The sequence below is a fragment of the Vipera berus genome (genome assembly GCF_964194415.1).
Source record: "Vipera berus genome assembly, chromosome: 1".
In the NCBI taxonomy this organism is placed as follows: Eukaryota; Metazoa; Chordata; class Lepidosauria; order Squamata; family Viperidae; genus Vipera; species Vipera berus.
The window spans coordinates 161,517,795-161,531,488 of NC_138202.1; the positions used below are offsets into that span (position 1 = coordinate 161,517,795).

General features: G+C 38.0%; 1 protein-coding gene across 3 annotated transcripts in view; it reads right to left on the reverse strand.

Moving 5' to 3' along the window:
• Positions 1 to 13,694, reverse strand: part of LNPK (lunapark, ER junction formation factor) — a 65,807-nt gene that overhangs the window by 29,463 nt on the left and 22,650 nt on the right. For all 3 annotated transcript variants that reach the window (XM_081312710.1, XM_081312711.1, XM_081312712.1), the window contains exon 6: positions 7,611 to 7,651. In XM_081312710.1, coding sequence (XP_081168836.1) covers positions 7,611 to 7,651 — 41 coding nt within the window. The remainder of the gene's footprint in view (positions 1 to 7,610; positions 7,652 to 13,694) is intronic.

Genomic DNA, 13,694 nt, shown 5'->3' on the forward strand with positions numbered 1-13,694 from the left:
GAAATGAAAGTTTAGAAAACCTCCGTTTGCTAGAACCACAAATTTGTTATATAATAAAGAAAGCTTCAGAGTAGGAACTCCAGATTTTTAGGTATTGAAAATGTTTTAAATTAACATACCCAATTACCTAAACACCCAAGAAGCCAACTCAGCTAACATGGCTCCCAAATGTAACTGTGAATAATGGGAATTACTGTACAAACCATCTGGAGTTTGGGAAGTTTATTTTGGAATACCTTGTCAATTTAATGGATACGGATGAGTTGCAGTTAAGTTTTTAGACAAAGATTCTACTTCTTTCTCACACTTCAGCTATTTTATCTTTTTTCCCCTGATTAAACCATTCCCCAAGCATCTCTTTTTCAGTTATTACTACTAAATGTACTTTTATACTATTTCAAACTTTCCAAATCTCAAAGCGATTCTCAGTGAATAATTAAAATACAGAAAGCAAACAGTAGACTGGAACTTCATAAAAATAACATTAATTTAAAAATACAAAGACAAATGCAAACAAAAACCATTCATATAGTATTCCTTGATTAAAGGCCTGGTGAAGAATTAGATATAACTATATTTCTCACCTCACTAAGCATCTCAAAATCAGAACAAACACTAGGTTATAATCAACTAACGGTAGTTGTTCTTCTGTTGCTATTTCTATTCTATTCTATTCATCAGAATAGAATGAGGCTCTTCACTAGATAAATTCTGTCAATTTCTCTTTTTCCTGCAAACCCCTGGAGCGTATTTTTAACTTTCTCCTTTTCTTACAGTGCAACTGGAATTACACTGGGTGCATGTATGGATTTTGTCTTCAGAAAAAATACAACTTCCTATATGGACACATTTTTAAAGATCTGGTGCTATGTTGAACATGTATTGCCAAAGATATAGCTGGCCTTATTAGCTTTGATGGCATCAAACATACGTGGGGTCGGAGAAAGCAGAAAAGGATTCTATGCATACCTTGAAGTAAGCACTGGACAGCTATTGCATGTAATCTGGTGGTGGTTTGGAAGTCTTGGCCAATGCCAGAGTGTAACATTTATTTACAGAAAAGAAAACGTTGCTCAAGTTAGCTAGTATGTGCAAGTGTTTCTTGGAAGTCAAACTAGAGTACATAAGAAAGGTCATACAAAATTCATTGGCTCATATACTGTTATTTTCCTTGACCTTTTAACATAGGTTTTATTCTTATAAGTTACCGAGAATGTTTCCACAAAACATTTTTGCCCTTTCAAAACCCCTTATCAAAGGCTATACTAACTGTTTCTGTAATCCTCTTAAAAGGCCATACAATCAGAAGTCACAAATAGAAAGTGACACCTATATTTATCTAACCATCGAATTCCTTAAGGCTTCTCAAAACATTTGACAGCTACTATGGAAACAGATAATCAGAGCAGAAGCTTATTTATCCGCTTTTTGTTTCTTTTATTATTTTTCTGCATACTTCCCCCAAATGTAGTTTTACTGTCTTTTGAGTCTATGCAGCTTGTTGCAATCACTTTGTTGTTCCAAATTTAAAAATGCATGTGAAAAGATTTGCACATCCTGGCCTAAGGCCTTGGATATTCTTATTTAACAACTGTGACAGAAAAGGTCATAAAGTGGGACAAAACTCACTTAACTGTCTTGCTTAGCAACAGAAATTTTGGATTCAATTGTGGTCATAACTTGAGGACTACCTGTACTAGCAGATACATTTGTAGTAATTTCTTGAAACCAACCCTCTTACAATGATACAGATTCTACAACTGCAGATGTTTTAAGATTTTAATCTTGCAAATCTAAGCGTACAAAGCTCATTTTTATTAAAAAAAAAAAAGCTAATAGCTGTATTTTTTTAAAGATGCTGCTCATAATTTTTCAAAAATAAAGAAGGAAAATTTATTATTTTAAACATAAGACTGGGCCAATAAGACAAAAGATAAATATTTTGTAGGCTATTGAAGGAGAAGCTATACCGCGTAATCCACTATTGTCTAAAATTCTCTCAGGTAAACTGCTGGGAGAGATGAAAGACCTCTATGCCAAAACTACCAAAGTCAAACAGTAGCATTAAGGAGTGAGCAAGCAGAAAGAAAGAAAAAGAGGGGGGGGGGGACTGAATAAAATCGGCTGATTTAAGAAATTGGGAATGAGGAATTTCGACCAATAAAGCTACATATCAATTAAGTGATGATATGCGCTCTCCTAAGAGCCCTTTGTTAGTTTTACAAGTCCTCTTCTGAATAAGGAGAGCTAACAAGGGGATTTTGTGTCATGCTTCTGGGTTTTGGCATCTACAGATGCAGCATGACAGACCTACTGTTTTCTCCTGCTCCTACAGAGAAAACAGAAGGCCTACATGTTTTATTTATAAAATTTAGAGGCGATCAACTCCTAGTGACTCTCGATGCTTTACAATTGAAAAGAAAAGGTGCAAAAATCAAAAAGAGATCAGGAATGCCCCAAACACAAACATGTAAACAATCATTCCCATCAAAATTAAATAGGGGCCTAATCTTGCCCCCTGCCCCAAGACTTGGGAGAAAAGCCAGGCCTTTAACAGCTTCCTGGAGATCTGGAGGGGAGCCATTCAGATCTCTAGGGGATATAATTCCAGAGGGAAAGCACTCTTCCTGGATTCAATTAGATAACATTGCTTAATTGATGGGACCTGAAGCTGTGGACAGCAATAAATAACTGGAAAAGCAATGGATGACAGCCAGACTTGACTTCCAGTGGAGACATGGCAAGTTACACACCTCTCCACGGAGAGCAGAGACAATGTCAAAGACTGAAGAACTGGTGAGTAGACCAGTTCTTTGGAACAGACAAGGAGAAGATGTTTTAATCGCCTTGTGAACCGCCCTGGGTCCTACGGGAGAAGGGCGGTATATAAGTTTAATAAATAAATAAAATAAATAAAGATGGGAGATCACTCACATGCGCTCTGGACAGCTGTTCCTTGTATAGAGACTGCAAGACAGCAGTATCACCAGGGTTTGAGTGCCAGGAGACAAAGGGGTCAATCATTAAGCTTACAATTGCAGCAAAGCCTTTTAAAGGGCACTAAATTTACTAATCTCATTTCGGATAATAATCAACGGCTTTTTTTAAAAAAATCCAAAAAGTCAAGGTTTTATTTAAATTGGATTTTTTTAATTTATTTTTATCTAATTTATTTTAATAAAATGCTTTTGGAGTAAAAAAAATCTATCTATATACAGTTTTCTATTTAAGATACATTAATAATTTAGTTTATTGTATGAAATGGAGCTGATAACCCTTTACAGACTTTTTCCTGACACTAGGACTGAAAAGTTGATGTCTTATATATTTGCTTAAAGGGATGCATTATGGGAAGGAGAAATTATCTGTAACCTTATAGGTGAAGAGTTACCAGATTTAAACTTCTTGTGATAAAGACTGGAAGTCACCTCCTTATATATTTCTTTTCATTTCACTCTTTTTTCTTTTCTTTCTCTTTTAGATTTTTTTTTTTGCACTTCTTACTCTTTTTTTTTTTACATTCTTCTGATGATGGAAAGGGAGGGGGGGCAGAAACATGCCTCTAGATGACTGAACCTGGAGAACGGTCCCCTTGTCGAGTCAAGAGGAATGCTGATTTACACCAGCTTACCAGGTACTTAGGAACTGAGGGCAGGGCAGCACAAGGAAATAGTCAACAACTTAATAACTGGCCATCAGCACCCCAATTAACAACTAAAAGCCACACACAACCAGGTTCCACATAAATACTATGCATAGAACAGCCCAGTGCACCCATTTTTGACTGAGAGAAGTTCCCTGAGGATGGGCTCCAGCACGAGCCAAAAGCTTGGAAGACTAAACCTCTAGTCCCAGTGTCCGACTCAGATTAGATCCTGCAACATTATCCTGGGACACGTAGATTTGCCTTCATTTGCGACATTCTTCTCTCTTAATTTACTTTGTATTAGACTGTATTACTGTAATTAAATTTTTTAATAAAGATATATATTTTTTAAAAAAACAATGGATGGCAAATTTATCAGTCAAAACTCAGGACACAGCAGAAGGTAGGGGAAAATGTGAAATCAGAGTTGACACACGGTACTTATTTGAGGGCATGAAGAAAGAGGACGTAAAAACAGAAAATACACAACCAATTATAAATGAAGAAAATCATTCTGGTTACTATTAAAGATACTAATTATTAACTCATTAGTGACTTGAGTTTTATATCTGCTAATTAAAAGATATGCATCTGGCTATGTCAAGTGAGGAGTTGCACAATATTATTGGGTACTATATTCACTCTTTGAGCTGACACCAATGTCACACATTTATTTAAAAGTACTCAGGGGTTTTCCATAAATCACCTGCATGCATCTCTGGCAGGGTGGGGGACAGGAAAGGACCAGGGCTCACAACCACCAAGTAATAGCGAAAAGAAAGCAGGCATCTAAATTCAGCCCTTTTTTCTGTCAAAATATAGCAGCTAATTACTTGCAAGCTGCTAAAGATAATACAGCAAAATACGATTTTAATCATTGTTCCTCTTCTATAATATCTTTTCAACACATTCTATCTATAGAGGCAGATACTTTTGAGCCCATTGTTCAAAAATATCCTTTGCTGTGTTCACTGTTAAAATATTTTGCTTCATTCAGTATTACTAAGTCAAATTTAAGTTTTCTCCTTTAATTATAATTGTTAGTTCCTTCTGGTCTCCTCTAGCGTCCAACCTTCAAAGTCTCATCCTATCATGTTTTGTTTTAAAGAATGCAAAATAAAAACATTTTCCCATGGGAAGGATTTTTATAATTAATTCCAAAACCTTATTTCAAAATTCATCTGGATCCTTAATCCATTGTAACACCCCAAACTCAAAGTTCTTAGCACCCTTTTGCTGTTTATTAAAAAATATTTTTAAAAGTCTTTTAACTTCTATTTAAAACTTCTTTTGCTAAGGATTGGTGAAAACTCACCTGGTGCTATAAAACATGTCGATCCCAAGGTTCCTAATAGCCAAAAAGCAACAAACAAGCAATTTCTGAAAGTGATTAGAAAAGGAAGTATGCCAACCCAATGTCATTTTGAAGGCAAGCCCTATAAATATAGTGGTCTCCTTGCAAGGAGCAACTGTTTGGAGCCCTTGTGGGGTAATCTCAAATCTTCTCCTTGTTCACAAAGGAATTACAGTGAGATGGCCTACTCTTTCATTCCACCACGTTTTTCACCTCCAAGTTCACTATTTCTTCCCCGGAAGTCGTAAGATAATAACATTCCATGGACAACCTTCAGGAAAATGCTGCACCACCATGCAGTCTCCTAGCTTCTCTTCTTAAAAACTGTTAGCAGCATAAAGGGAAAGTAACATATCTTAACATATCATATCTGGAATGGATTCCCAACATGGCTGCTTCAATCTATCCATACAAGCATTTAAAAGCAGAAGTGTATGTAATTTCTATTTCCAAGACTGTATCTGCTCCCCAAATCTCCGCCCTTTCTGCCCACCAGAAAGACCAACGCACCCCATCTGCTGATCCAGAAAGATGGTAATGTATGATATTGAAAGATGCTAAACGATCCTTAAAAAAACTGATCTAGTTGCACTTCCATCATCTGCTTCTCATCAAAGATAATTTGCTAAGATAATCAAAGCCATCCAAGCCCTACACCCTGGCAAAAAGCCACAGCTAAGTAAGCCCAGTTAATCAGTCCGTCCAGATGTACCATGATTTGCAGGGCTATCGCATATATTTGGGGCTTGCTAATGGTACCTAAGGTGGTGCAATGGCTCAGCAGTTAAGACCTCGGCTTGTCATCTGGAAAGGCGACAGCCCAGGTCCAAGACCTGAGCAATGCACCGCAGGGTGAGCTCTTGTCCTCACCCTAGCTTCTGCCAATCTAAAAGTTCGAAAACATGCAAATGCAAGTAAATAAATAGGGACCACTTCAGTGGGAAGGTAACAGCACTCCATGACGTCATGCTGGCTACATGACAGCAGAAACATCTTCAGACAGTGCTGATTCAATGGCCCTTCAAACGGAGATGAGCACCGCCCCCATAGTTGGCAACAAGTAGCGAAGTAGAATCTGCAGGGACTCCTAATCCTAACCCTTACTTAACAGTACTTAATGTCCAGGTCAATGGAATATAATATATTAAGTGGCAGTTTTATTACTGTCTTCTTAAGGTAGGAAGGGGTAAACCCCCTCTCTCCAGGAAGCAGTGGAGTTGGGAAGCCCCATGGGAGGCCTGGCTGCAATGTTAAAGAGATGTGGGGCATGTGGGGCAGATCCACACCCCCGCCCTAGCCTCGCCCCAAAACTAGGGCTTATTTTTGGGGTAGGGCTTATATTAGCCCCACCCAAAAATCAAGCTAGGGCTTATTTTCAGAGTAAGACTTTCAGGGAAACACGGTATATCCACAAAGAATGCTACAGATTGCTCATATCAAATCATTAACTGCTTTGTCATCTTGTTTCTCACAACCTCATAGAATAGATGCCTCGGTATGAAAAAGCAGTGCAAACTTACTTCACATATATAAACAGTAAAATCTATGAAGTAAGCATTCTTAGCTGTATCCACACAATGGGATGTTGCTCCAAATGTGTTTTATTTCATGTTCAGTGCAATTCACTCTGAATTTACCGCTATTTACACTCAAGCTGTTGCCCCTTCTGTGCTCAAATTCTCCATTAAATGGAACAGCAGAACAACTGGCTAAACAGTTGCCACTCTCCACCCTATCTACCAAAACTCTATTGCACATTGAAGACCGAGCTGGAAGAGATAAGATCCCTATTCTTTCCCTCTGCCAGACCCATGACTCAACAGGCTGGCATTTTTATCTTGGACTAAATTCTGGATGATAATGTTCTAATTGGCAATGATAAGTTTAATTTAATCTTTATCTCACGGATATATAGCAACTTACAAAACATAAAAGCTTATTATTCTATTTTTTGTTTGAAATAAACATTAAAAAATAAAGAACAAACAGCTCCAGATCAAGACTTTATGCTCGCAGAAACATGTCACAATTGATGTAGGAGTAGACCAGGCTGAGCCCGAGGGAGGGGTCAAATGCATCATCAGTCATGAGTCCCTTTGTACCCACAAGAGATTTAAGTCCAGCCCACCTTAAATTCCTTTCTATTTTTAACTCCTGCTAATTTCCTTTAACTGTTAGTAGTTCAGATTAATGTAGAGAGTTTATGCTTGCAATAAATCTTTACACGCATTTGAACTGCCTGGATCGCCTGATTTCCTTGGTGCTTGACAACTGGCTTCTCACTGACACAACTTTCAGTGGAGATGTGCCAAAAATGTACAAATAATCAGATAAAGAAATCTTATTAAATAATATTGACTGTAATAAACATTGAACAATCACAAGTACATAAATGGGACAGTCTCTACCCAACTACTCCAATCCTGCTGATGAATGCCCATCAAAATTGTGGATAAGAAGTGATTTTTCTCCCTTCATATACAGTTGACAATAACAGCTCAATCAGTTGAACATATTAACTGCATTTTACATATCCTTCAAGAAGATCTGCAACCAAGTGAATGTTATAAGAGATAAGATTTCAAGAAACATATTTATACAGAAACTTACTATTTTTTTCTTCTGGGATTTTAAATCTTCTAAGGCTTCATCTAGAAAATAAAATTCACAATAATATTTTAATACTAATGTGACAAGCATATCCGCATGCACAATAAAGAAAATATTGGATACAAAAGTTATTTTCTTCATACCCTGATCAGGTTAAAGGTTTAATGGAGTATATTACCCATTCTCTTCTGGCTAACTAATAGGATATTTTATAAGACACATCATTATTCATAATGAACAGCTTATCGATTTTACTGCAAGTGAATATGGTAACTTTGAGTTTTTATGCAATGCTGTATCAAGTAAATATCATTAAAAGTAGTATTGTTTTCACATGTCATAATATCTTTATAACCAAGGCAAGGAATTAAAGTTGATATGAAGCTACTATCACAGAAACATTATATACTGGGAAAAGAACATGAGCTTAAATTTAAATAAAATAAGTTTTAAATAAAATATTAAAAATTAATCCCAGGATTAAACAGATATTCAATGCTATATGAAGTTAGTAAGCCCATTTCGTTTAAGAAATAAACACTAGTCAAGAATTCTATTGCAAGAGAAGCTGTAGTATAACAAATTGCATAATAATGTTGTAATATTTTAACCCTACTGGGGGGAAAATTACTTTAAATGTCTTTAGTATTTTCCTGAAATCCCTGCAACTCAAATGTTTAACTCAAAGCAACTGAAAAAATATTGATGTATAATAACAGAATTCTAATACAGATGGCCCAAGAACTTGACTAGGCCACCTCAAAGCTAATGTTAAGATAAATACAACTGAACTGAGAGGCTTAATGCATGCAAGGTTTATGCCAAGGGCACCCACATAACTTAAATTCTGGAATAAACAGCTGTTACAATCTATTCAAATGCAGTGGACTGATTATAAACAGAGAATGCTAGTATAACTTAATTATTATACACCTGCAATTAGTGCAGGTTCGCATCCCACCAGGCTCAAGGTTGACTCAGCCTTCCATCCTTCTGAGGTAGGTAAAATGAGGACCCAGATTGTTGGGGGCAATTAAGCTGACTTTGTAATAATGCCGCTTGGGTGGTGTGTGAAAGCCCTAATAAGCAGGCATATACATAGAATGAAGGCTACTGCTAAGTTTGTAAGCCGCCCTGAGTCTTCGGAGAAGGGCGGGATATAAATGGAATTAAAATAAAAATAAAAATAAAATAAATAAAGTTGGAAAGGTAGTTTCACATCACCAGTTAGACAAGAAATTCCAGAAATGGGATCGAGTAAACCATGAGGTCACAAAAGCACTGCAAAGATGTATATATTCCTCTGCATACTATTTTGAGCTCCTTTGAAAAGGGTTGTTCTATACCAGGGGTCAGCAACCCATATGGGATTTTTTTTAAAAAAAGTTCAATCAATTCCAACTTCTCGCGGGGAAAAAAAAAAGATCTCGCGAAGTTGGAGTTGATTGAACCTTTTTTTTAGTCCCACAAACTTCTTTTGTTTATGGGACTGCCCACAAACCTCTTTTGTTTGTGGGACTGCACAGGGTGGTGGAGGAAGTGACGGAGGACCACAGTGGAGCTGGAAAGAAGGTGCTGCGTGGGTCTGATCAAGGCCGCAGGGAGGGGGTTCTGCCAAGCACCTTGTATGGGGACTGGTAAACGGGCCGGGTGGGGGGGAGCTGTCAATGCCGCTGCCATGAGGCTTGGCAGACCCTCCCTGAGCAGCCATGATTCCCCCTCCCCAGCCAGCCAGCCACCATCGCCCGACCTACTCTTCACCTGGCCAGCCGGCTGGCACAAAGCCTCACTGCTCTTCTCTTCCTCCTCGTCCTCCCCACTCAATCGGCTGCCAGTGGCTTGAGTGCCTCTGCTCCGTCCGAGTTGAAGAAAGCGGAGGTGCAGCAGCGGGATCGCTCTCAAACAATAAGAGCCAGGTAAGCTCTCGCTCATGTTCGCCCGTCTTATTGAGAGCAAACCCGCTGCTGCGCCTCCGCTTTCTTCAACTCGGACGGAGCAGAGGCACCCAAGCCGCTGGTGGCGACTTGAGCTTTGCTGCTGCTGCTGCTGCTGCTGCTGCTGGACCATGCTTGGGCTACGTCCTGGTCCTGCCTCCCATACTCCACCTTTGTCATCGCGTGAAGCAGCGGCAGAGCGCTCCGTCCTGGGAGGGAAGCAGCAGTGGCAGTGGAGCACTCCATCAGGGGTGGGGGGAGCAGTGGCGGAGGGGTGCTCCATGTGGGCAGGAAAGCAGCAGCGGCGGTGGAGCACTCCATTGGGGGTGTTTTGAAGTATATTTTTTATATTCCTTCTCCTCACCCAGTTTGGCTAAAGAGATTATTGCATAAATTGTTTAATAAGTACATCAACTGGAAGTTTTTAGGCATCACCTGTATTAGATCTAAATATCTCAAAAATGTAAACAAGTAAACAAAGGATTCAAAAGGTCTTCTATGGAAAAATGAATCATGTTCAAGAGTAACATTTGCAACACTTTTGCCTTCAAATCATGGCGACTGCTTGGACAAGCCCCTGCAGTTTTCTTGGCCGGATTTCAGAATTTTCAGATTTTGCCATTTCCTCCTTATTAAGGCTAAGAGAAAATGACTATTCACAGCCACACAGCTGGATTTGTGTGTAAGGCTGCCCTAGAACTCACAGTCACCCACTTTCTAGCCAGACATGTTAAGAACATATCACACTGGCTCTCTAACATATATAAATGCCACACTAAAAAGAATGCTGTCTTCAAAAGAAAACCCAAAACAATCATGGGTTTGTGATTATGTAACCTAGGAGTCATTACCAATAAAGCCAGACTGTTCTATAAACTTGTTTTAATAACAAGTTTTAAAGCATCCTTTAAATATATTGTACTTTATTTCAACTTTAGTACTTTATTTCAACTTACTGTAAATTTTTAATGTACTTTAAGGTTATCTAAGAGCAAATAACCTGTTGGCAACAGCCTATTGGGTACATGCAACTCTCCAACCTTGTGTAGCCGTAAGAGGAATTATGTACATGCATTCAGTGCTTATTATATGTTAAACTGCCTGGGGATACCAAACCACCCCAATTAAAAACAACACCAAAAACAAAAATCACTCTGGCCATCTTTACAATGTCATGACATCCATGTCCTGCTCCCTGTGCCAGCCTGTACCAACAACAGTAAATAACAGTAAAAATAATGTAATAGTAAAAATAGCTGTGTAGCACATAAAATTGAATCTTCAAAAGTTGTTTCACACAGAAAACTGCTTTTCCTATGGATCCTGGGAAAAGGCATAGTTACTTTAAGATGCTACAGATATGTGCTACATATCTGTTTCTGCTTTCTCCAAAGCTTTTTTGGCAATCAGATCTGAAGGACTAGTAAAATAAAGTGCAGCCACTCCTGTGTTTGAAGTTTACATTATGGCTTGTCAAGAGGTTAGTCCCCTCACATTATGTTAACTCTGATCAATCCCCTTTCTTCTCCACAGTCTGCTAATTGCAGTCAAAAAAATTATAATAATAAGTGCTGTTAACTTCAAGGAGACCGATATTTTTTTTGACTGTCTGATAATATGCTGCTTAGTTATGGAGCTTATTTGGTCTCACATTGAAAGCAAAATGAAATATTGCAAATCACTTTCAACCTTTACTTAAAATCTCCAGTTTTGACTCATATACAAGGAGACAACTATACGAGAATATATACAAATCAGCATCAGAATGAAAATGGTTGTCCTGTTTATGAACAACTGTGCTCTCCTGATGACTGAACTGCATGGTTTTAATTGTTTTAATATTTTGTATCATTTGTATGATTGTTTTATGCTGTGGTTTTTGATATCATTTATGTTTTAACTGTAAACCTCCCATAATCACAAATATGAAGAATAGTCTTCAAGGTTAGCCCCATGTAGAGAACATTGCGGTAATCCAAACAAGAAATGGCAAGTGTAGGTGACTGAACACTGATCTCATGATCCAGAAAAGATCACGCATTATGAAAATCAAAACAATTTGCATATAGAAGAAACAGATATTAGAAACTGTTGTGCAGGCAAATAAAAACAATGTGCATTTGATTACCTATATTTCATGTTCCTCAACAAATGGGCAATGGAGGATCATATGTACTAGTAAATAACAAGGCTGAGTACACTGTAAACAGCTTAGTAAATCCGTTCCCTTATTCCAATAGATAAGCAAGTGTTCCATGCTAGGATATTCCATGAAAAACATAAGGATTGCAGGCTGGTGTGCACCAATGCACCATATACTGTATAAGGAAAACTTACAAGTTTTCCTTTGGATGTGCAGGATCTTACAAATAAAAGAGAATACTTCTACTTTTACTAACACTAATTTTTGTTATTAATATAAGAATAAAACCCAAACTACCTTGAAAAAAATAATTATAGGATTAAATTTTGTTCTTAATTTTTGAAACAATACTAATATAATTCAGTTTTATGACTGAATGTTTAACAAGCAGGTAATTTTATTACATTCAGTGTCTCATACTCTACATTGATAGTTCATTAATCCCAATTTAAGTTTGTGAATAAAGAAAAGTTTGGTATTTAAGATGCTTAGTGCTTAAGCTCCCAGTTGTCTTCCGGGTGAGATTCAAGGTGTTAGTGATGACCTACAAAGCCCTACATGGCATGGGTCCGGAGTACCTTAGGGATCACCTGCTGCCGGCGTCAACTTCCCTCCGCCCTGTGCGTTCCCACAGAGAGGGCCTCCTCAGGGTGCCACCGGTCAGAGAATGTTGTCTGGTGGCCCCCAGGGGGAGGTCTTTCTCTGTGGGCGCCCCGGATTTATGGAATCGGTTGCCGGTTGAGCTCCGGATGGCGCCCGACCTTCGCTCCTTCCGACGCGATCTGAAGACTTATTTGTTCGAACAAGCCGGCCTGGCCTGATGGGGGATGGGTTTGGATTTTATTGTTGTTTTAAATGTATTTAACCTATTGTTGTAGCTTGGGCATCTCGTTTAATTCTTTCTTAATTTTTGTATTTTTGTACTTTTATATGTTTGCCCTGTTCACCGCCCTGAGTCCTTCGGGAGAAGGGCGGTATACAAATAAAATTATTAATAATAATAATAATAATAATAATAATACCTGTATACATTTTACAGAACAAAATAATAGCACGGACCTTGCAAGAATATGAAAATAGCATATTCTACAACTCTTTGTATCTTTTCCCCAGGATCACTAGGCTGTCTTACGCCATATTTAAATGCACACACACACAAACACACATACACATGCACGCATACTATACACAGAAATTTGGACTACATGGCCTAAAAAACCAAAATGAAGCAGGAAAATGACTTAACCATTTCTGCCAGTCTAACCATTTTGTATTGCTAACAGAGTCTTCAAACAACCAAAACAATGCCAAAACATGGACATCACCATATATATGGATATGGTAGGGGGAGGCGGAAGGAGTTATAACAGCAAAGACATGGCCAGGAACTGATGCAATTTCCAAGTTCAGCTAAAGCAGCAGAAGAAAGCCAACCATTTCCCATGATAGAATCTTCAGCATATACCCAACATTTTCAAGGAGAACATCAACAATCACTTTGAAGTTCGAACCTCATTCAAAAGGAACCAGAGAAACTCTGGAATGAATTTAAACAAGTCATTAAAAATGAATGTGAAAAGAGATTGCCAAAGATAAAACAAAAAACAAAAGAAAGCACACTGGATATCAGAACAAACAGTGGAATTTGCCAAGAAGAAAAGCCAAAGATTTCAGGAAGGAACTTAACAAAGAATTTCAAAAAAAAACTGTTAGAAGAGACAAGAAACAGCATTATAATAATATCTATAAAGGCCCTAAGGATGGAAAGAAACATGGAAAAACAAGAAAAGTCTTCCAAAGGTTCTCTAAATTTCAAAGATAGACAGGGAATGCTGAAATTGTCTACAACAGAAATCTCAAAATCAAAGACATCTGTTCACGAAACCAAATCAGCCCTCCATTCGTTACCAAATTGGAAGGTGACAAGAATTCAGGTAGTATCTATAGAAATATGGCAAACAATAGCAGAATAAATAACTCATAAACTATGACAACAAATCTGGAAAA